We start from the raw sequence: 24,533 nt of genomic DNA, 5'->3' as shown, positions 1-24,533 counted from the left end.
TTTCTCTCGCCACAGGCAGTACCCGGCCTGCTGAGTTAACAATTAACATAAGAAATAGGAGCAGGAGTAGGCCATCTAGCCCCTCGAGCCTGCCCCGCCATTCAATAAGATCATGGCTGATCTGACGTGGATCAGTACCACTTACCCGCCTGATCCCCATAACCCTTAATTCCCTTACCGATCAGGAATCCATCCATCCGCGCTTTAAACATATTCAGCGAGGTAGCCTCCACCACCTCAGTGGGCAGAGAATTCCAGAGATTCACCACCCTCTGGGAGAAGAAGTTCCTCCTCAACTCTGTCTTAAACCGACCCCCCCTTTATTTTGAGGCTGTGTCCTCTAGTTTTAACTTCCTTACTAAGTGGAAAGAATCTCTCCGCCTCCACCCTATCCAGCCCCCGCATTATCTTATAAGTCTCCATAAGATCCCCCCTCATCCTTCTAAACTCCAACGAGTACAAAACCAATCTCCTCAGCGTCTCCTCATAATCCAAACCCCTCATCTCCGGTATCAACCTGGTGAACCTTCTCTGCACTCCCTCCAATGCCAATATAACAATCAGCCACGGTCGGAAATATTTGGGCAGATATCTAAAAGCTTGGTCAAAGACGTAGATTTTAAAGAGGAAAGGGAGGTGGACAGCTGTAGAGAGCGAGGAGGCCAGAATTAGAGGAGTGGCGATTTGTCAGCATTGTGCATCTGGAGGAGATTATAGAGATCATGAGAGTCAAGGCCATGAAGAGATTTGAAAAATCATTTCAACAATTAAGGTGGTGTCTTAACCAGAAGCTTGTGAGGGTAAGATGAGGGTTTCAGTGGACAATGAGATGAGGCAAAGGTGAAGTTTGATGATACTCTGACCAAAATAGGATTCTAACGATGACATGGAAATGTGGTCAGAAACTCATCTTGGGGTCCAATATGAGGGAAGGTGGTGGTGTTATTATTCATTCATGGGACGTGGTCATTGCTGGCTGACCAGCATTTATTGCCCATCCCTAATTGCCTGAGGGCAGTTGAGAGTCAAGCACATAGCTGTAGCTCTGGAGTCATGGGTAGGCCAGACGGAGTAAGGATGGCAGATTTCCAAATAGGCTTTTACAACAATGGTTACATGGTCAACGGTAGATTCTTAATTCCAGCTAATTTTTTGTTTATTGAATTCAAATTCCATCACTTTCCGTGGTGGGATTCGAACCCGGGCCTCCAGAACGTTGGCTGAGTTTCTGGATTAATAGTCCAGTGACAAAACCACTTGGCCATCGTCTCCCCATCATGGTATTGTCGCTGGACTAGGAGCCAGGAGACCCAGGTCAAGATCTGGGAGCCATTTGAATTCAATGAAAATAAAATTTAAAAAGGCTAATGACAATTGTAGAAACCCACCTTGGTTCACTAATATCCTTTAGGAAAGGAAATCTGCCATCCTTATTTGGCAATATGGTTAGGGATGGACAATTAACATTGGCCCAGCCAACATTGCTCACATCCCATTAATTAAAACAAAACACACAATGATACAGATTGGTTCTGCCACAGTTGTGAGGAAAAGTCAGCAGCCAGGAATTGGACAATAGAAACATAGAAACCCTACAGTGCAGAAGGAGGCCATTCGGCCCATCGAGTCTGCACCGACCACAATCCCACCCAGGCCCTACCCCCACATATTTACCCGCTAATCCCTCTAACCTACGCATCCCAGGACTCTAAGGGGCAATTTTTAACCTGGCCAATCAACCTAACCCGCACATCTTTGGACTGTGGGAGGAAACCGGAGCACCCGGAGGAAACCCACGCAGACACGAGGAGAATGTGCAAACTCCACACAGACAGTGACCCGAGCCGGGAATCGAACCCAGGACCCTGGAGCTGTGAAGCAGCAGTGCTAACCACTGTGCTACCGTGCCACCCTGAATGTCTTCAGATTTCCCAGTTTATTATTGGAGGACTGGTGTCAGACAAATTAAACATCAGGCTGATGTGCAGGGCAACTTGGAGGTGATGTTCACATATAGCTGCTTCCCCTCGTCATTCTAGACTGCGGAGATTGAGGGTTTGGGAGATTCTGTCACAGTTCCTGTCAAGTTGTACATCTATAAAAAATCTCTACTTCGCTCTGCCTCTCTCACCTCTTTCTCTCTCATCCTACTGCTGTGGCAAGTTTCCTGCCCTCACTAGAGGTGAGGCTATATTGGATCTGGTGCTGGGAAATGAGCCAGACCAGGTGCTAGACTTGGAAGTTGGTGTGCATTTTGGTGATAGTGACCACAATTCGGTTACGTTCACCTTAGTGATGGAAAGGGATAGGCATGAACCTCGGGCCAGTGGTTTTAGCTGGGGGAAGGGTAATTATGAGGCTATTAGGAGAGAATTAGGAAACATAGGTTGGACTAGGAGATTACAGGGACTGGGAACGTCCGACATGTGGAGTTTTTTCAAGGAGCAGCTACTGCGAGTCTGTGATAGGTATGTCCCTGTCAGGCAAGGAGGAATTGGTAGGGCTAGGGAACCGTGGTGCACCAAAAAAGTTTCTTTGTTGGTTAAAAAGAAAAAGGAAGCTTATGTTCGGATGAGACGTGAGCACTCGGGTAGTGCACTAGAAAGCTTTAGATTGGCTAAGAGGGAGTTGAAGAGCGAGCTTAGAAGGGCTAAAAGGGGACATGAGAAGACTTTGGCGGATAGGGTTAAAGAGAATCCTAAGGCGTTCTATAGGTATGTCAAGAACAGAAGGTTGGTTAGGGCAAGTTTAGGGCCAGTTATAGATGGCAGAGGGAAGTTATGTGTGGAACCGGAGGAGATTGGTGAAGCATTGAACCAATATTTCTCTTCGGTGTTCACGCAAGGGGACATGAATATAGCTGAGGAGGACACTGGGTTGCAAGGGAGTAGAATAGACAGTATTACAGTTGATAAGGAGGATGTGCAGGATATTCTGGAGGGTCTGAAAATAGATAAATCCCCTGGTCCGGATGGGATTTATCCAAGGATTCTCTGGGAGGCAAGAGAAGTGATTGCAGAGCCTCTGGCTCTGATCTTCAGGTCGTCGTTGGCCTCTGGTATAGTACCAGAAGATTGGAGGTTAGCGAATGTTGTCCCATTGTTTAAGAAGGGGAACAGAGACTTCCCCGGGAATTATAGACCGGTGAGTCTCACTTCTGTTGTCGGCAAGATGTTGGAAAAAATTATAAGGGATAGGATTTATAGTTATTTGGAGAGTAATGAATTGATAGGTGATAGTCAGCATGGTTTTGTGGCAGGTAGGTCGTGCCTTACTAACCTTATTGAGTTTTTTGAGAAAGTGACCAAGGAGGTGGATGGGGGCAAGGCAGTGGACGTGGTATATATGGATTTTAGTAAGGCGTTTGATAAGGTTCACCATGGTAGGCTTCTGCAGAAAATGCAGATGTATGGGATTGGGGGTGATCTAGGAAATTGGATCAGGAATTGGCTAGCGGATAGGAAACAGAGGGTGGTGGTTGATAGTAAATATTCATCATGGAGTGCGGTTACAAGTGGTGTACCTCAGGGATCTGTTTTGGGGCCACTGCTGTTTGTAATATTTATTAATGATCTGGATGAGGGTATAGTTGGGTGGATTAGCAAATTTGCTGATGACACCAAAGTCGGTGGTGTGGTAGACAGTGAGGAAGGGTGTCGTAGTTTGCAGGAAGACTTAGACAGGTTGCAAAGTTGGGCCGAGAGGTGGCGGATGGAGTTTAATGCGGAGAAGTGTGAGGTAATTCACTTTGGTAGGAATAACAGATGTGTTGAGTATAGGGCTAACGGGAGGACTTTGAATAGTGTGGAGGAGCAGAGGGATCTAGGTGTATGTGTGCATAGATCCCTGAAAGTTGGGAATCAAGTAGATAAGGTTGTTAAGAAGGCATATGGTGTCTTGGCGTTTATTGGTAGGGGGATTGAATTTAGGAGTCGTAGCGTTATGTTGCAACTGTACACAACTCTGGTGCGGCCGCACTTGGAGTACTGTGTGCAGTTCTGGTCCCCACATTACAGGAAGGATGTGGAGGCTTTGGAGAGGGTGCAGAGGAGGTTTACCAGGATGTTGCCTGGTATGGAGGGGAGATCCTATGAGGAGAGGCTGAGGGATTTGGGATTGTTTTCGCTGGAAAGGCGGCGGCTAAGAGGGGATCTTATTGAAACATATAAGATGATTAGAGGTTTAGATAGGGTGGATAGTGATAGCCTTTTTCCTCTGATGGAGAAATCCAGCACGAGGGGGCATGGCTTTAAATTGAGGGGGGGTAGTTATAGAACCGATGTCAGGGGTAGGTTCTTTACCCAGAGGGTGGTGAGGGATTGGAATGCCCTGCCAGCATCAGTAGTAAATGCGCCTAGTTTGGGGGCGTTTAAGAGATCCGTAGATAGGTTCATGGACGAAAAGAAATTGGTTTAGGTTGGAGGGTCACAGTTTTTTTTTTTTTAACTGGTCGGTGCAACATCGTGGGCCAAAGGGCCTGTTCTGCGCTGTAATGTTCTATGTTCTATCTATGTTCTATGTTCACGTTGGTTCCATAAACCAGCAGATCCATTCCGTTCAATTTTACAAACTGCCTTTGTGATCCTGTGGGTTTTCTCACTCTCTCTTTTTTTCTGTTTTAAATCTCTCAGAATATTTGAAGAGAAGGATTTGCAGCCGGGACATTCAAACCCACAGCAGAATCTGACAGAATTACCCAATTTATCGTAACCCGACTATCATTTTACTTTGAACATGGATGAAAAAAGCAGTGTTCACAGTGGAGAGAAACCGTTTATGTGTGTTGTGTGTGGACAAGGCTACAGTCGATCATCTGGCCTGTCGAAACACAAACGCAGTCACACTGGAAAGAAGTTGTGTAAATGTGGGGTCTGTGGGAAGGAATTTAATTTCCCATCTGAGCTGGAAATGCATAGACGCTGTCACATCGGGGAAAAGCTGTTTAACTGCTCCGAGTGTGGGAAGGGATTTAATCGCAATGCGCATCTGCACCAACACCAGCGCGTTCACACGAGGGAGAGACCATTCACTTGCTCAGTGTGTGAGAAGGGATTTACTAGTTCATCTATCCTGCTGAGACACAAGCAGGTTCATACGGACGAAAGACCTTTCAAATGCGCAGAATGCGGGAAATGCTTTAAAAGTTCGAGGGAACTGATGAGCCATCAGCTCATTCACTCTGATGAAAGACTGTTCAGGTGCTCTCACTGTGAGGCTGGGTTCAAGCATTCGTATCAACTCTCTCTCCACCAGCGCACTCACACTGGGGAGAGACCGTACACCTGCTTCCAGTGTGGGAAGAAATTCACTCAGCCATCCCATCTTCGGTTACACGAACGGGTTCACTCTGGGGAGAAACCATTCACTTGCACTGTCTGTAAGAAGAAATTTGCTCATTCATCCCATATGTTGAAACACCAGCGAGGTCACAAGTAATTGCAATGATTGGATATTGTTAATCACACCCAGGATTGAACTGTGTTCATTTGGGGTCTGTTTTTGCTGATGTTACTAACCTCCAGTCCAGTTATACAAGTGCTAATCTTCTGGCTAAAAGTCAAATAAACTGGCTTTGTGTTAAACAATGTGAGTCGCTTGAATATCAGACGCAAGTTAATTCCTTCTGAAGGATTCTCCGTCTTTCTATCTGCTCCATCCTCACCTCCAAGTGAGAGGAACTCATGGATCTTCTTTGATTGGAAGATTTCAATCTTAGTGACAGTTGCCTCTGCCGTGTCCATCCCATGCACTAACCCACTGAGCTAAAATACCCCTTATCTGAGTCCTGCATCTGTATCTTTCTCCAGATTCTCCTACCTCCCCTCATGACCTCTGCCCTCAAGACCCACTTCCTGCACCTTCTATCGTATTCTCGCTGAACTGCTGACTACACAACATCCCCATGTGAGCTTACATTGTTAATGGTTCGCATCTTTCTTCGGATATTGTCCCTCTTTCCTTTAAATCTGTTGTCATCTCCCCCCACTCCCCCCAAAATAACAAACACATCACTCCTGCATCAGTCCCTGGTTAAGCAGCACCCTTGTTTTAAAATTTCTATCCTTATTTTCAATCACTGTATGGCCTCGCCCTTCCCTATCTTTGTAATCTTCTCCAGCCCCACAACTCTCAAACATCAGATCATTTACAATTCTGGCCTACCAATGGTAGCAGTGCTTTCAGCGTCATCACCTGTAAGCTCTGGAAATCCCTCCATAAGCCTCTCTACCTCTTTCTCCTTCTTTACGATGCTTCTTAAATGCTTCTTCAAAACTTTGTAAGTGCAGAGGATTGCTGTAAAATAAGACATGCTGTAGAAGCTTTTTCATTTAACAGGACAGATACAAGAATAGCAAATTTCAAAGGGAACAACAATTTATTCTGTGTGGAAAGAGGTTGCTGATGGGTTGGGAAGTTGATTCTGGCTGAGTCATTGCAATGTGGAATGCTCCAGGGAACAGTTTGTTCCTCCGTGCTTTTGTTTAATTGGAAAATTGAAAGGAGGGAGATGGCAAGTCGCTCACACCAATTGCTGGGAATTGTAGAAAGAATGAACCGCACATGAAGCTCGTTCTCAGAAAATAACTGGATGGAACAGCACAAAGTGGAATGAAGAACTTCCACTGGTTCTCATGAGTATCTGGAGTAGGTTCCTATTAGCCCCATCCAACCACAGGAGTGTCATATTGGAGACCAAGTGAGGGTAAGAAATTGTGCAAAGGGAGATGTGTTTGGACCTCTGTATAAGGGACCATACACTACAGTGGATAAGGTCAGTTGTATTGAATATGCAAACGGGCGGCACGGTGGGGCACAGTGGTTAGCATTGCTGCCTCACAGCGCCAGGGACCCGGGTTCAATTCCTGGCTTGGGTACTATCTATGTGGAGTTTGCACGTTCACCCCGTGTCTGCATGGGTTTCCTGCGGATGCTCCAGTTTCCTCCCACAGTCCGAAAGACGTACTGGTTAGGTGAATTGGCCATGCTAAATTCTCCCCCAGTGTACCTGAACAGGCACGGAGTGTGGCAACTAGGGGATTTTCACAGCAACTTCACTGCAGTGTTAATATAAGCCTATTTGTGGCACAAATAAAATAATAAACGTTTTTTCTAAAAAGTCAAATGGTTTTCTCATAACTCAGTGAAGCTCAGAGTCCCAGATAACGGAAGAAGCTGAGAAGGATCAGGACTGCTACGTTCATAACTCAGTGAAGTTCAGAGTCCCAGATAACGGAAGAAGCTGAGAAGGATCAGGACTGTTACGTACGTGGTGAAGAATATGCTGCGGACCTGGGACAATGATGAAAAAGAAGTGAAAAGTGCACCTGTACCATGGCTATTGTATCAGGAGGACGTTAAGATGGAAGCTCAATCCCCCTCAGCATCTTCATCTGGATGTTATCCAAAACCACATTAGGAAGGAGAATGATATCCAAAATGTCAGACAGTAACGGGGTATAATGAATGATGCTGCAACAGCTTTTAACACCAGGGTTGTTAATACCATTAACTTAGCCACTCTGAAGATCAGATCTTAACCATACATTTACAACATATGGTCAGGCCCTAAAGTCTCACGTACAAATGATCAATCAAATTATTAAAGAAAGTAAAATTGTATTAAGTGAATCAACTGAATGTATAATGTATGGATCTTGGTTGGTGGAACAAGCCAGAGAGATTATATAGTATATTGCTAAAGGAAGATGCACTGCAGCAATTCACCAAGGCTCCTGAGGCAGCACCTTCCAAAGCCACGACCACTTCCATCTAAAAGGACAAGGACAGAAGATAAAAGCAAAATACTGTCGATGCAGGAATGTGAAACAAAAACAGAATATGGTGGAAAATCTCAGCAGGTCGGACAGCATCTGTGGGGAGAGAATGGAGCCAATGCTTTGAGTCTAGATGCCCCTTCATCAGAAGGGCAGAAGATACATGGGAATACCACCACCTGCAAGTTCCCTCCAAGCCATTCACCATCCTGAATTGGAAATGTATCACCATTCCTTCACAGTCACCGGGTCATAATCCTGGAATCCCCTCCCTAACGGCATTGTGGGTGAAGCCACAGCACATGGACTGCAGGGTTTCAAGAAGGCAGCTCACCACCACCTTCTCAAGGGCAGCTGAGGATGGGCGATAACTGCTGGCCAGCCAGCGCTGCCCATGTCCATGAATCAATGAAAGAAAATGGTTCCCTTGTAGTTAACAGACCAACACCTAAAGGCTGTGCCCACTTATCCATTTAATATGACTATGTGTCAGGTTAGAGAGCTGGTACAGGTGCAGGCAGTGAGACATCAGTGTGAATGGTTCAATAGGAGGAATACTACTCCATTCAATCCAGAGACACTTTCTGATTTTGCTCACTTCTTTGTCATTCTTGTTGAGCCAGTGTGACGGCCTGAGCAATTCAAACCCGATGAGCTGAGTGGGTGTTCACTGCATCACAGATCTGATCTTGTCCCAAAGCCTTTCCACACTGTCTTCACTGGAGTCTGTGAGAGTGAGGTGGGAAGAAAGCCACACCTGCAATTGGTCTGAATCATAGAATCCCGACAGTGCAGAAGGAGGCCATTTGACCCATCGAGTGTGTACCGACCACAATCCCACCCAGGCCCTATTCCCATAACCCCACATATTTACCCTGCTAATCCCCCTGACACTAAAGGGCAATTTAGCATAGCCAATCAGCCTAGCCCACACATCTTTGGACTGTGGGAGGAAACCAGGGCACCTGGAGGAAACCCACGCAGACACGGGGAGAATGTGCAAACTCCACACAGACAGTGACCCGAGGCCAGAATTAAACCTGGGACCCCTGTGTGTGGAGTTTGCACATTCTCCTCGTGTCTGTGTGGGTTTCCTCCGGGTGTTCCGGTTTCCTCCCACAGTCCAAAAATGTGCGGGTTAGGTTGATTGGCCATGCTAAAATTGCCCCTTAGTGTCCTGAGATGTGTAGGTTAGAGGGATCAGCGGGTAAATATGTAGGGATAAGGGGGTAGGGGTGGGGTGGGATTGTGGTTGGTGCAGACTCGATGGGCCAAATGGCCTCTTTCTGTACTGTAGGGCTTCTATGATTTCCCTGATGCTGTGAGGCAGTGGTGCTGAACACTGTGCCACTGTGCCGCCCGTTCTCTTGCCCCTCTATCCTGGAGAATGTGAATGTGAAATCTTCTCCTGAGTAGCACAGGAGTGAAGGGGACTTTTAAAGAAAACACTTCAAAACACTCTGAAGCTCTGTTTGAAATGCAGCGACCTTACCAGCGACACATATATTCAATATTGAAATCAGAAACAGGGTTTTGAACTTTGCGTGTGTAAATCCTTCCCTTCTAACCCAGACAAAATTAATTTACACAATCCATCCCTGTCAATCCAGGATAGGAATTCACAACATTCTCTCCTGTTGACAGGGAGCACCGTGCACACGCACTGCTCTGCATTAAACAATGAAAGATGTGTTGGGTTTGCATGGACAGAATATCCTGCAGATGTTTCAAATCTGAAATAAAAATAGTCAAAGCCCCAAATAGTGAACAGACCCGGCAGCTTCTGTGGAGACAGAAACAGAGTGAAACATACAGTCAAACACCCACATGAATCCGGAGCAGCAGTGGCCCCTCTACTCCAGCATTTGATAAGATCCTGGCTGATCTGATTGTGACCACAACTCCACTTTCCTGTCTACCCCCAACACCCGCCCCCCCCCCAAAAAACCCTTAGACTCTCTTGTCAATCAAGAATCCATCCATCCTTTCCATACCTTTTCTCCCCCTTTTATTTCCCTTTCCCCTTTTCCCATTTTACCTCTCTCCCACCCATTCCCTCTCCCCCTCCCCCCACATCTTCATCTGTCACAGCTGATTTTAGTTTCCCTGCCGTTGGCCATTCACACCCTTTATTCTCTCGATGGACAGCCATTAGCAGCTCTTTACCCGAGTTTCTGTAGCTGTGACTCATTTTTCATTCCCTCACCCTGCAGTGTAAATATCTCCCACTTTCTATGCCTTTTAGCTTTGACAAAGGGTCGTCTGTTCTCGAAACGTCCGCTCTTTTCTCTCGTTACAGATGCTGCCAGACCTGCTGATATTTTCCAGCATTTTCTCTTTTGGTTTCAGATTCCAGCATCCGCAGTAATTTGCTTTTATCCACTTAATCAGTCTTGAAAACATTCAATGACTCTGTCTTCACTGCTCTCTGGGGAAGAGAAACCAAAGACCCTCTGAGAGAAAAAAACATTTCAATCTCTCTGTCTCAAACATCTCAAGTCTAATTCGCTCTCCAGTGCCACACAGAGAAAGCCAGGCCTGTGAAGGAGGGAGAGAGGGAGATGGGGAAGAACAAAATGGAAGGTCTGCAAACTGACAAAATGATTCACGGCTCAATACCAAAGCGAGTGGTAATGGGACAAGTAAAGTCACAAAAGATGTTCTGGATGAGGTGTGCATAGCAGCAGTCTGAATACGAAGTAAATAAAACAAAAGGTGAAGAAAGCAACAACGAAACACAGAACGCGAAGGGGGCAGAGATTGTGGTGTAAAATTGTTGAACTCAGTTTTGTTCCGAAGGTTGTAAGATACCTCTTTCAGTTGCGGGAAATATATTTCCCAGTTCGATGACAGGTCACATTCAGTCTGTTTCTCTCTCCACAGAGGTTTCCTGACTTGTTGAGTGTTTCCAGCCAAAAGAGAAAATGCTGGAAAATCTCAGCAGGTCTGGCAGCATCGGTAAATAGAGAAAAGAGCTGCCGTTTCGAGTCCAGGTGACCCTTTTGACAAAAGCAACAATTTGCTTTCATTCATGAGTATTTCCAGCGTTTTCTGTTTTATGTCACAGAGAATGTGTAAGAATTGTCACACCCGGAACAGAAGTCTCTTCCTCGGGACAGTCCAGCTCGGGTCAGGGTGGGGGGATAATGTTCACTGTTTTATATTTGTGTCTGGCGCGAATAATATCTTAGATTAAACGGAGAAGTTTTTTAAACTGAGGAGAGTAACTGCATTTGGGCGCTGACTTTAAACAACATTAACAAGCCCGGGCTGCTGGAGAAACATTTTGGGATTTGTGAGCAGTCAGTTCCGGCTGGTTTGAAGTGAAATCCTGTCGGTGCTGCGGCAAATCTGAACTCAAACCAGACAAACTGGAACCGCTGGGTTAGAGATTCCGGGTGTTGGGATGTGGAGGCTGGGGGAGGGGGAGATGGCGGGAAAACTCTGAGCCTGACTTCAGACAGAGTGAGTGGGGTAAAGGGAAGGAATGACAGGGTTAATGTGGGAGTCAGGGACAATAGCAGAAGGTGGGAAGCTCTGGAAAGGAGCAATGGGGTAAAGGCCATCAAAGAATGCTTGTTTAAATGAAGATAAAAGCAAAAATACTGCGGGTGCTGGAATGTGAAACAGAAACAGAAAATGCTGGAAATCTCAACAGGGCTCACAGCATCTGTGGAGAGAGAATAGAGTTAATGTTTCGAGTCTGGATGATCACAGATGCTGTCAGACCCGCTGAGGTTTTCCAGCACTTTCTGTTTGTGTTTAACTGAAGGTTCATCAGGGAAAGAAGCAGCGAGTTCACATACACTGAACCCAGGGAGAGGGGGTGACCCAGGATAAGGGACAGGCGCAGCTCAGTGAGGCTCTGCAATGTACCTCAACACATCCACATTGAGAGCGCCAAGGGGGAGGGGAAGGAGAAACTATTTGGGACACAGCAGGAGGTCACCCCTCCCCCCACTCTGTGGTTCCACAGACCCTCCCACACCTGGGCAGGGTTGGCTCAAGGTGCAGGAAGCTGCAAGCTGAGAGGCTGAGCTGTGAATTGGGCGGGGTTGGGGGTTTGAGTGACAGTCCTGGGGCTATTTCAGGACAAGAACTGCCACAGATTCACTCTTTTTTCCTGGGACGTTTCAGTGGAGCTGTGTTGGTGAGTGTTTGTAATCTCGGTCTCACTGTCTCGGTAATGGGGGTGGGTTGTAGATTGCTGTGAGTGTTAGACTAAATAACCTCTCCTCATGCTGCCAGTTCCAGTCTGCAGACTCCATTTCTCAGTCCAGTTTGCTGCTCTGTCTCTGTCTCTCTGTACTTTGCTGCAGTGCTCCACATTCTGAGCAACATCCAGCCCATTGTTATCTCCTGAAAGTGGCAGCAGACTGCCTTCACTGTGACACAGTGATTAGCACTGCTGCCTCATAGCGCCAGGGTTCGATTCCAGCCCTGGATAGGTGACTGTGTGGAGTTTGCACAGTAAGAAGTCTCACAACACCAGGTTGAAGTCCAATAAGTTTATTTGGAATCAAAGCAAATTACTGCGGACGCTGGAATCTGAAATCAAAAGAGAAAAAGCTGGAAATTTTCAGCAGGTCTGGTATATCTGTAAGGAGAGAAAAGGGCTGACGTTTCGAGTCCAGATGACCCTTTTTCAAAGCTACTCCATCAGCGCTCAGAAAGCTCGTGGTTCCAAATAAACCTGTTGGACTTTAACCTGGTGTTGTGAGACTTCTTCCTGCGCCGACCCGAGTCCAACACCGGCATCTCCACCTCATGTATGGAGTTTGCACAATCTCCCTCTGGATGCTCTGGTTTACTCGCACAGCCCAAGGATGTGAGCTGGATTGACCATGTTAAACCTGTCCCTGAGTGTCCCAAGGTGTGGAGGGTCTGATTTGATTTATTATTGTCGCACATTCTGGGATACAGTGAAATTTAATATTTCTTCCGTGCTATACAGAAAGAAAACATAACTTGATAAAGTGCAGAGAGGGAAAGGAAAAGAGTCGGGTGCAGAACATAATGTTGCAGTTGCAGAGTGTGTGAAGAGAAAGGTCAGTAGGGGGATTAGCAGGGCAAATGCGTGGGGTTACCGAGATAGAGTGTGTGCCTGGGAAAGATACTCTGTCAGAGAGTCAGTAGAGACTCGATGGGTCGAATGGCCTCTTTCTGCACTGTAAGGATTCTATGATTAGTGAATTACGGTGAACAACTTTTGAATAGAGGGGTTTCTGAGGCGCAAAGCATTGTGGGAATTGTGACCGCCATTAGTCAGTGACTGACTCTAAATGTTTCATTGCAGACTGAGGGCAGGTCAGCAACCTGAACCCTCAATTCTGTTTGTGACTCTCACAGGCTGCCTGGCCTGATGAATATCTCCAAGATTTATTTTCTTTATCCCAGATACAGTCTCTACAGAGTTTTGAAACATAGAAACCCTACAGTGCAGAAGGAGGCCATTCGGCCCATCGAGTCTGCACCGACCACAATCCCACCCGGGCCCTACCCCCACATATTTACCCGCTAATCCCTCTAACCTACGCATCTCAGGACTCTAAGGGGCAATTTTTAACCTGGCCAATCAACCTAACCTGCACATCTTTGGACTGTGGGAGGAAACTGGAGCACCCGGAGGAAACCCACGCAGACACGAGGAGAATGTGCAAACTCCACACAGACAGTGACCCGAGCCAGGAATCGAACCCGGGACCCTGGAGCTGTGAAGCAGCAGTGCTAACCACTGTGCTACCTTATTGTTTTAGAGGTTCGAGTTTAGAAGCAGTTAGGAGTCGGTTTGAATCAGGCTGCATGTTGGATGCAGAACTCGGTTCCTGCCTCCTGTGTGGGGTTTTTTTATTGTTGCTTTTTTCTGAGTTCTATTCTCTCTGGGTTCTCTCTCAATCCCCTTTTTTCTGTTTTAAATCAGTTTCACAGGGACTAGAAGCGGACGATTTGCAGTCTGGAAACTGAAAATAAATAGGTCAGGATCTGCCAGAGTTGCTCAATGTATTGTAACTGATTATCAGTGGATTTTGAACATGGAAAGAAAAAGCACCATTCACAGTGGAGAGACACTGTACACGTGTTCTGTGTGCGGACGAGGCTTCAGCCGATCATCTGGTCTGGCAAAACACAAATGCAGCCACTCCATGGAAAAACTGCAGAAATGTGAGGACTGTGGGAAGGAATTTAATTACCCATCCCAGCTGGAAACTCATCAGCGCAGTCACACTGGGGAGAGACCATTCACCTGCTCTGAGTGTGGGAAGGGATTCACTCTGTCATCCCACCTACTTACTCACCAGCGGGTTCACACTGATGAGAGACCTTTTAAATGCTCAGACTGTGGGAAGTGTTTCAAAAGTGCTGGTGAACTGATGTCCCATCAACGTGTTCACACTGATGAGAGACCATTCAGGTGCCCTTACTGTGGGACTGGGTTCAGGCATTCACATCACCTCACTGTACACCAGCGCACCCACACTGGGGAGAGGCCATTCACCTGCTCTGAGTGTGGAAAAGGATTCACTCGGTCATCCCGCCTGCTGACACACCAGCGAGTTCACACTGGGGAGAGACCTTTTAAATGTTGTGACTGTGAGAAGTTCTACAAAAGTGCTGGTGAACTGATTTCCCATCAACGTGTTCACACCGAAAAGAAACCATTCAGGTGCTCTCACTGTGAGGCTGGGTTCAGGCGATCATATGACCTCGTTCTACACCAGCGCACCCACACTGGGGAAAGGCCATTCACCTGCTTCGAGTGTGGAAAGGGATTCACTCGGTCATCCCGCCTGCTGCAACACCAGCGAGTTCACACTGGGGAAAGGCCATTCACCTGCTCCGAGTGTGGAAAAGGATTCACTAAGTCATCCACCCTGCTGACACACCAGCGCACTCACACTGGGGAGAGACCTTTTAAATGCTCTGACTGTGCGAATTGCTATAAAAGTTCTGGTGAACTGATGTCCCATCAACGTGTTCACACTGATGAGAGACCGTTCCGGTGCTCTCACTGTGAGGCTGGGTTCAGGCGATCATCTGACCTCACTGTTCACCAGCGCACCCACACTGGGGAAAGGCCATTCACCTGCTCCGAGTGTGGGAAGGGATTCATTCAGTCTTCCAGCCTGCTGAGACACCAGCGCACTCACACCGGGGAGAGACCATTCATCTGCTCCGAGTGTGGGAAGGGATTCACTCAATCATTCCACCTGCTTAAACACCAAAGAATTCACCAGTAACCACAATAATTGGAATCTACTGTTAATACTATCCAGGACTCTAATATGTTAATTGGGTTTGTTTTTGTTGATGTTAATGAACTCCAGTCAGTTATGTGGTTTAATATTCTGAAAGTCAAATAAATTATCTTTGTGTTCAGTACTGTGAATCTTTTTAACATCATCAGCACAACTGAATTCCTTCTGAGTTGCTCTCCTTTTGTCCCTCTTCCAGCTTCACTTCCCCACAAGTGCTCATTGGGAATAAAACTCACGATGTTCTTTGTCACTAAGTTTGAGACAATCCAATCAGCCATCTCTACTGCTTCTCTCCCTTCCGCTAACCCACTGGACCAATGTTCCCCTTTGTCTGAGCTCTGAACTCTCATCTTTCTGCAGTTTCTCTCCCGCCTCCCCTCATGTCCTCTTAGAGCTCATCTTGTCCAAGAGACCCACCACCTGATCCCTCAATCATATTCCCACTGTACTGCTGACAGCACAACTTCTCCATATCAGCTGATATTGCCAATAGCTCCCTCTCCTCCAAATCCAATATCATCACCCACTTCTCTATAAAATATCCCTGACACATGCCCTGTAAACTACCATCCCGTCTCCCTTTCCTCTCTAAAGTCCTTGAATGTTTACCTTCCACATATTGCAAATTGTTTTCCCTTTCTCACAGTGTATGGAAAAGTTTATTTTGCTTGTTCAGAATCTGTGGAATCTTGTGCCTTTATTCACTTAAGTGTCTTAAATATCCACCTTTATCACTTTTGTACAAACTCACCCAAATCTGAAAGCAGTTTAGTGGGAATTGGGTGAAGAGAACAGAAGGTGGGTTTCCTGGACAAGATGAGCTGCCAAGAGGAGATGGAATGTTGCAATCCCAGCTGATGTTACTATTGGACAGGAGGGTCCAAGAATAAAACCCTGGCTCAAGTGACCATAACTTTTATCATTTTGTTTTAGAAATGTGGATGAACAGAGTCACTGAATGGCCAATTTACTTTTAACAAAAATATTTATTAAACATGAAAAGGTTGACAATAACACAAGACTCCTTCATTCCACCCTCCTCCTGCTGCAGTGAACACACAGACACAGTGAGCGAGCTCCCTCTTGTGCTGTGAGGTCTCTATCTGGGAGATCACTGATTTCTCAGACGATGAAAGGATCTTATTGGAGAATTGTGCTGCTGTATTTTTCTTGTTGCTATTATTTTTTATTGTAATATACTTTAATGCAGATGAACCAATTCACAGACTCAATAACAATCTCAGAAACAGCAACAAGAAAACTTGCAGACACACACAATTTACAGACACAGGGAAACTCACAAATACATATGTAGATATACACTATCTCAGACAAACAGCTACAGGCAAACTGTCAGACACACACAAACACGTTCACAGACGCATGCAGACAAACAGAGACACACAGACATACACACTATCACACACTCACAAACATAGAGACAGACTGAGACCATGAAGAGTTGGTGTCAATCTCACTCTAATCCACCTGCTTAAATAATAACACCTGCACTAAAATAGTAACAGAAGCAAATCTGAAGCTCGGTGTGTGGGTTTTATTGTGAATAAGCTAAAGTATAAATATATCCCCATAGCTTTGAGTGGAGTGGAATTAATGATTTATCTGCTGCCTGCGATCGCCTTCAACAAATATTAAATCATAGAGATTATAAATTTTGAACAGCAATATCTAATAAAAGAACAAAGAATAATACAGCACAGGAACAGGCCCTTCGGCCCTCCAAGCCCACGCCGCTCCCTGGTCTAAACTAGACCATTCTTTTGTATCCCTCCATTCCCACTCCATTCATGTGGCTATCTAGATAAGTCTGAAATGTTCCCAGTGTGCCCGCCTCCACCACCTTGCCTGGCATTCCAGGCCCCCATCACCCTCTGTGTAAAATACGTCCTTCTGATATCCGTGTTAAACCTCTCCCCCCTCACCTTGAACCTATGACCCCTTGTGAATGTCACCACTGACCTGGGAAAAAGCTTCCCACCATTCACCCTATCTATGCCTTTCATAATTTTATACACCTCTATTAGGTCACCCCTCATCCTCCGTCTTTCCAGTGAGAACAACCCCAGTTTACCCAATCTCTCCTCATAACTAAGCCGTTCCATACCAGGCAACATCCTGGTAAACCTCCTCTGCACTCTCTCTAAAGCCTCCACGTCCTTCTGGTAGTGTGGCAACCAGAACTGGGCGCAGTATTCCAAATGCGGCCAAACCAACGTTCTATACATCTGCAACATCAGACCCCAACTTTTATACTCTATGCCCCGTCCTATAAAGGCAAGCATGCCATATGCCTTATTCACCACCTTCTCCACTTGTGACGTCACCTTCAAGGATCTGTGGACTTGCACACCTAGGTCCCTCTGCATATCTACACCCTTTATGGTTCTGCCATTTATCTTACAGCTCCCCCCTACGTTAGTTCCTCCAAAATGCATCACTTCGCATTTATCTGGATTGAACTCCATCTGCCATTTCTTTGCCCAAATTTCCAGCCTAACTATATCCTTCTGTAGCCTCTGACAATGTTCCTCACTATCTGCAAGTCCAACCATTTTCGTGTCATCCGCAAACTTACTGATCACCCCAGTTACACCTTCTTCCAGATCGATTATATAAATCACAAACAGCAGAGGTCCCAATACAGAGCCCTGCGGAACACCACTAGTCACAGGCATCAAGCCAGAATAATACCCTTCCACTACCACCCTCTGTCTTCTGTGACCAAGCCAGTTCTCCACCCATCTAGCCACCTCCCCCTTTATCCCATGAGATCCAACCTTTTGCACCAACCTACCATGAGGGACTTTGTCAAATGCTTTACTAAAGCCCATACAGACGACATCCATGGCCCTTCCCTCATCAACCATTCTAGTCACTTCTTCAAAAAACTCCACCAGGTTAGTGAGGCATGAATCCCTCTCACAAAACCATGCTGACTATCATTAATGAGTTTATTCCTTTCTAAATGCGCATACATCCTATCTCTAAGAATCCTCTCCAACAACTTCCCCACCACAGACGTCAAGCTCACCGGCCTATAATTACCCGGGTTATCCTTCCTACCCTTCTTAAATAATGGGACCACATTAGCTATCCTCCAATCCTCTGGGACCTCACCTGTGTCCACTGACGAGACAAAGATTTGCGTCAGAGGCCCAGCGATTTCATCTCTCGTCTCCCTGAGCAGCCTGGGATAGATTCCATCAGGCCCTGGGGATTTGTCAGTCATTATATTCCCTAAAAAACCTAACACTTCCTCCCTTGTAATGGAGATTTTCTCTAACGGGTCAACACTCCCCTCCGAGACACTCCCAGTCAACACATCCCTCTCCTTTGTGAATACCGACGCAAAGTATTCATTTAGGATCTCCCCTACTTCTTTGGGCTCTAAGCATAATTCCCCACTTTTGTCCCTGAGAGGTCCGATTTTTTCCCTGACAACCCTTTTGTTCCTAACGTATGAATAAAATGCCTTGGGATTCTCCTTAATCCTGTCTGCCAAGGACGTTTCATGACCCCTTTTTGCCCTTCTAATTCCTCGTTTGAGTTCTTTCCTACTTTCTTTGTATTTCTCCAGAGCTCCCTCCGTTTTTAACTGCCTGGACCTAACGTACACCACTCTTTTCTTCATGACCAATCGCTCAATTTCCCTGGTTATCCACGGTTCTCGAATCCTACCCTTCCTATCCTTTTTTACAGGCACATGCCTATCCTGCAGCCCTAACAACTGTTCCTTAAAAGACTCCCACATGCCAGATGTGGATTTACCCTCAAACAGCCTCTCCCAATCAACATCTGCCAAATTCTGCCTAATCCCACTAAAGTTAGCCTTCCCCCAATCCAACACCTTACCCTTGGGACACCACTCATCCTTTTCCATCTCTATCCTAAAGCTAACAGAATTGTGGTCACTATTTGCCACATGTTCCCCAACCGAAACTTTGAAGACCTGACCAGGCTCATTCCCCAGTACCAGGTCCAGTATAGCCCCCTCTCTAGTCGGGCTATCTACATATTGTTCCAAAGAACCTTCCTGTACGCATTTCACAAATGCCTTCCCATTCTGACTCCCAGCCCTACGCGATTTCCAGTCTATACCAGGGAAATTGAAGTCTCCCACTACAGCAACCCTATTTTTCCTGCACCTATCCATTATCTCCTGACATATCCGTTCTTCCACTTCCCTTGGGCTGTTGGGGGGCCTGTAATATACCCCCAACATAGTGACTGCGCCCTTCCTGTTTCTGAGCTCCACCCACAGTGACTCATTACACGACCCCTCTGAATTGTCCTCCCTCTGCACCGCTGTAATATGCTCTCTAACTAATACTGCTACTCCCCCACCTCTTTTGGCCCCTCCACTGTCTCACCTAAAACACTTGTACCCTGGAATATTCAGCTGCCAGCCCTGTCCCTCTTTCAACCAAGTCTCTGTCACCGCAACCACATCCAAATTCCTCGTAAGCATTAAGGCCCTAAGTTCGTCTGTCTTACATGCGACGCTCCTTGCATTGAAGTAGATGCACTCCAGACCTCCAGGCCCAGTGAGGTCATCCTCCCCCAGAGTGCTCTTCTTCTTTGCCAGCCTTGTCCTGGCCCCAAGCTCGTCCCCAGCCTCTACACTTGTAGACCTAATTTTTTGATCCCCACCCCCCTGCCATATTAGTTTAAACCCACCCGAACTGCACTAGCAAAACTCCCAGCCAGTCTCGCACGCTATCTTCCTGGCTCACCGGTCTAATCGAGCGGCGAGTCGAGCCGGTAAGATCGCCCCCTGTATCTTTCTTTCACACTCAGACTGAACAATCAGCCTTATTCTTGAGGCAGATTTCACAGAATATAATGTCCTCTCGCTGATCAAAATGAAAGAAGAAATTCTTAGTTTAAACAATTCCTGCTCGCTACACAGATTCCACAAGCATTGAGGTGAATACAGTGTGGTAACAACAAAATGACAACAATACATTCAGTAACAACACAAACTTAATTTAAACTTCATCTTTTTTTTGTTATATTCCTCAACCTAATTGTTTTCATTTGATCAGTTTTTGTTAGGGATGGGTAACTTCTGTTCTTTATAAACTGGTTCACTCATTTTGTTAATTCTACATGGGCTCGGAGAATCAGAACCCAGACTTTATCATCCTTATCCTTTTTCTCCTTCTGCCACCACTCCCTCTGTTTTGCGGGAGGGTCGTGGGGATTCCAATCAGACCGAATCATTTCATCATAAAAGTAAAACACTGCGGATTCTGGAATCTGAAAAAAAAACAAAAAATGATGGAAAGTCTCAACAGGTCTGACAGTATCTGTGGAGAGAGAATAGAGCCAATGTTTCGAGTCTAGATGTCCCTTCATAAGAGCTCTTCTGAAGTGTCATCCAGACTCAAAACGTTGGCTCTATTCTCTTATCATTGTATCGATAAGTTTCTTGTTCTTAGTTTCCAAATGGCAGGGAAGAGACCTGTCCGGTCCCCACTCGAGCTCTGATTTTTTCACTGGCCATGCTTGGGTCGGATTATAACCATTAGAAGCTACGCTCAGAGGTCCACTTTTCAATCCAGTGCTACTTGGAGTATACTGAAGTGACATTATCGGGTCACACATTTATGATAAAATAATTTAAATAATGCCTGAGAACGCTTCTTTACCAACTACCTATCACTGTGTGTTGATTGGTCAGACCCACTTTTTACAGATTCGGGTATCTCAGCCGCTGGACACCAGCCGGTCCTGGAATAAGTTTAATTCTAACCCATTCTGAGTAAATATTCTCACCAGGTCCTCTGTCGGGGTCCTGCTAAGCAGCTTTAATGGTCCGTGATTGCAGAAACTGAGCAGTCACAGGAATGTGGTCAAGATAGTCCAGTCCCACAATGCCTCACATTCAATCTGCTGTCCTTCAATTATAACAGAATATGTGGCTGTATGTAGCTGCCTCGGCCATGGTCAACCCAACACTGCCTTCCTGAACTGCTACAATGCCTGAGGTGTAAGCACACCCACAGTGCTGTTAGGGAGGTATTTCCAGCTACACATTCCAGACTTTCAGTCGACTGTAGGTGGATACGAGATTGATATATTCCATTCAACCACACCCAAGGTGAGTTCTTCCCATTTCTTTATTGTCCAGGAAAGTATATTCACAATATCTTGAAAACAGAAATTAAACATTCCCATTTAATTTCAGGTATTAACACATTCTGTTAGTTTGTTCTTTATTGTCGATGTCAGGCTGGGGTTGTTCCCCTTGGAGCAAAGGAGGTTGAGGGGAGATTTGATAGAGGTGGACAAGATTCTGACAGGTTTAGATAAGGTGGACAAAGAAAAGCTGTTCCCATTAGCTGATGGAACAAGGATGAGGGGGACGCAGATTTTGGTTCAGAGATGCAGGGGGGGATATGAGGAAGAATATTTTGATGCAGTGAATGGTAATGACCTGGAACTCGCTGCCTACGAGGGTGGAGGAAGTGGAGACAATAAACAATTACAAAGGAAATTGGATGAGCATTTGGGGGGGCTTTCAAACAGAAATGCTGACTAAATATCTCTTAACTTCCAGCCTGGGCTCGATTCCCGGCTTGGGTCACCTCTGTGTGGAGTTTCCACATTCTCATCGTGTCTGCATGTGTTTCCTCCGGGTGCTCCGGTTTCCTCCCACAGTCCAAAGATGTGCAGGTTAGGTGGATTGGTTATGCTAAATTGCCTCTTAGTATCAGGGGGGCCAGCTAAGCTAAATGCATGGGGTTATGGGGATAGGGCCTGGGTGGGATTGTGGTCTGTGCAGAGTCAATGGGCCAAATGGTCTCCTTCTGCACCGTAGGGATTCTTTGATTCTTTACACTCTGTTGCCATTGTGAAATCTGAAACCAGGTATTCGCAACAAGACTCAGAGGGTATCAGTCCACTGAGGCAAAGTCATGAGACTGGTCGGTCCAGCAGAAAGAAACCCTCCGACCCTCCCCATTGACCAACTGTGAGAATGAACAAAACGCAGTCCTGGCTGTAATTGAGAGCAGAGACAATAACAGCAGAATCCAACCCCGAACATCATTCATGACCGTGTTGGTGTCTCAGCAGAACAAATGAAGCTCTGAATCCCTTCCCACACTGAGAGCAGGTGAACGGCCTCTCTCCAATGTGAACTCGCTGGTGTCTCAGCAGGTGGGATGAAACTCTGAATCCCTTCCCACACTGAGAGCAGGTAAAGGGCCTCTCCCCAGTGTGAAGTCGATGGTGTGCCAGCTGGGTGGATAACTGAGTGAATTCCTTCCCACACACAGAGCAGGTGAAGGGCCTCTCCCCAGTGTGAACTCACTGGTGTGTCCGCAGGTTGGATAACTGAGTGAATCCCTCCCCACACTGCGAGCAGGTTGCGAATACCTGGTTTTAAATTTCACAATGATCACAGAGTGACCGGGTGTTAGGAAACATAGAATCCCCATGGTGCAGAAGGAGGCCATTCGGCCCATTGACTCTGCACAGACCACAATCCCACCCAGGCCCTATCCCCATAACCCCATGCATTTACCTTAGTTGGTCCCCCTGACACTAAGGTGCAATTTATCATGGCCAATCCACCTAACCTGGTTTCTCCCCAGTGTGAATTCGCTGGTGTGTCTGCAGGTTGGATGAGTGAGTGAATTCCTTCTCACACACAGAACAGGTGAATAGTCTCTCCCCGGTGTGAACTCGCTGGTGTCTCTGCAGACTGGATGAGTGACTGAATCCCTTCCCACACACATTGCAGGTGAACAGTCTCTCCCCAGTGTGACTACGTCGATGAGTTTCCATATCAGATGGGACTTTGAATCCCTTCCCATAGTCCCCACAGTTTCTCCATGGTGCGGGTGTCCTTGTGACTCTACAAGTTAAACAATCAGTTAAATCTCACACAGAACAGTCTCTCCCACTGTGAATGCTGCGATGTATTTTCAGGCTGTGTAACTGGTGAAAGCTCTTTCCACACTCAGTGCACTGGAACACTCTCACTCGAGGGTGTGTTTGTGTGTCTCAGTGTTTTTCCAGCCACACTGATGTTTAAAATCTTTTGAAGCAGAAAGAATATGGAAACATTTCTCCTTCTCGAATCAAAGGTCGATAATATTCAGGTCTCAACTATATGATATATTATATTATATTATGATTATATTATTCAGATTCTATGATTCCGATTTAAAAACAAATGAACTGTCTGCTGAAAGGGTTAACTTTTCTACAGAACCTAAAGGGGTGGGGAGTGAGCAGCAAAAACTTAGCACACAATTACATCACTTTACACAAGTTTAAAACAAAACAAATGATTTTAAACTTCATCTATTAATTTTTTTTGTTATATTCCTCAATCTATTTACTTTAATTTGATCAGTTTTTGTCAGGGATGGTAACTTCTGTTCTTTATAAACTGATCCACCCATTTTGTTTATTCGACATGGGCTCGGAGAATCAGAACCCAGACTTTATCATCCTTATCCTTTTTCTCCTTTTACCACCACTCCCTCTGTTTTGCGGGAGGGTCGTGGGGTTTCCAATCAGACCGAATCATTTTATCATAAAATACTGCAGATACTGGAATCTTAAAAATAACAGAAAATGCTGGAAAATCTCAGCAGGTCTGACAGCATCTGTGGAGAGAGAATAGAGCCAATGTTTCGAGTCTGGATGACCCTTTATAAGAGCTCTTATGAAGTGTCATCCAGACTCGAAAGGTTGGCTCTATTCTCTAATCATTTTAATTGATAAGTTTCTTGTTCTTAGTTTCCAAATGGCAGGTAAGAGACCTGTCCGATCCCCACTCGAGCTCTGATTTTTCACTGGCCATGCTTGGGTAAGATTATAATCATTGGAATCTACTCTCTGAGATCTGCTTTTCAGTCCAGTGCTACTTGGAGTATACCGTCACTTCACCGACTATCAGGTCACAAGTCCCTCACAGTTCTTATCACACATTTATGATAAAATAATTTAAACACACCTGAAAACACTTCTTAACTTCTTAACCTCCCCCCGTTTGTTGATTAGTCAGACCCCTTTTTCACAGATTCCAGGTTTCTCAGCCGCTGAACACCAGCCGGTCCTGCAATAATCTCATTGAATCTCTATAGTGCAGAAGGAGGCCATTCGGCCCATCAAGTCTGCACCAACCACAATCCCACCGACCCTATCCCCATAACCCCATGCATTTACCCCAGCTAGTCCCCCTGACACTAAGAGGCAACTTAGCACGGCCAATGCACTTAACCTGCACTTCTTTGGACTGTGGGAGGAAACCGGAGCACCCGGAGGAAACCTACACAGACATGGGGAGAATGTGCAAACTCCACACAGTTATCTAAGCTGGAAATCGAACCCGGGCCCCTGGCGCTGTGATGCAGCAGTGGTAACCACTGTACCACCGTTCCACCCCAGTTAATTCTAACTCATTCTGAGTAAATATTCTCACCAGGTCCTCTGTTGGGGCCCTGCTAAGCAGCTTTAATGG

General features: G+C 46.0%; 1 protein-coding gene across 1 annotated transcript in view; it reads left to right on the top strand.

Moving 5' to 3' along the window:
- Positions 1 to 4,734: 4,734 nt before the first annotated feature.
- The window catches only part of LOC144481003 (uncharacterized), a 44,831-nt gene continuing 25,032 nt past the window's right edge, over positions 4,735 to 24,533 (top strand). The window contains exons 1-5 of the mRNA XM_078200631.1: positions 4,735 to 5,340; positions 6,726 to 6,727; positions 13,996 to 14,192; positions 14,277 to 14,514; positions 14,599 to 15,009. Coding sequence (XP_078056757.1) covers positions 4,735 to 5,340; positions 6,726 to 6,727; positions 13,996 to 14,192; positions 14,277 to 14,514; positions 14,599 to 15,009 — 1,454 coding nt within the window. The remainder of the gene's footprint in view (positions 5,341 to 6,725; positions 6,728 to 13,995; positions 14,193 to 14,276; positions 14,515 to 14,598; positions 15,010 to 24,533) is intronic.

The sequence above is a fragment of the Mustelus asterias genome, chromosome 30 (genome assembly GCF_964213995.1).
Source record: "Mustelus asterias chromosome 30, sMusAst1.hap1.1, whole genome shotgun sequence".
NCBI lineage: Eukaryota > Metazoa > Chordata > Chondrichthyes > Carcharhiniformes > Triakidae > Mustelus > Mustelus asterias.
The sequence above is the reverse complement of the archived record's forward strand: the minus strand, read 5'-3'. Positions and strand labels throughout refer to the sequence as shown.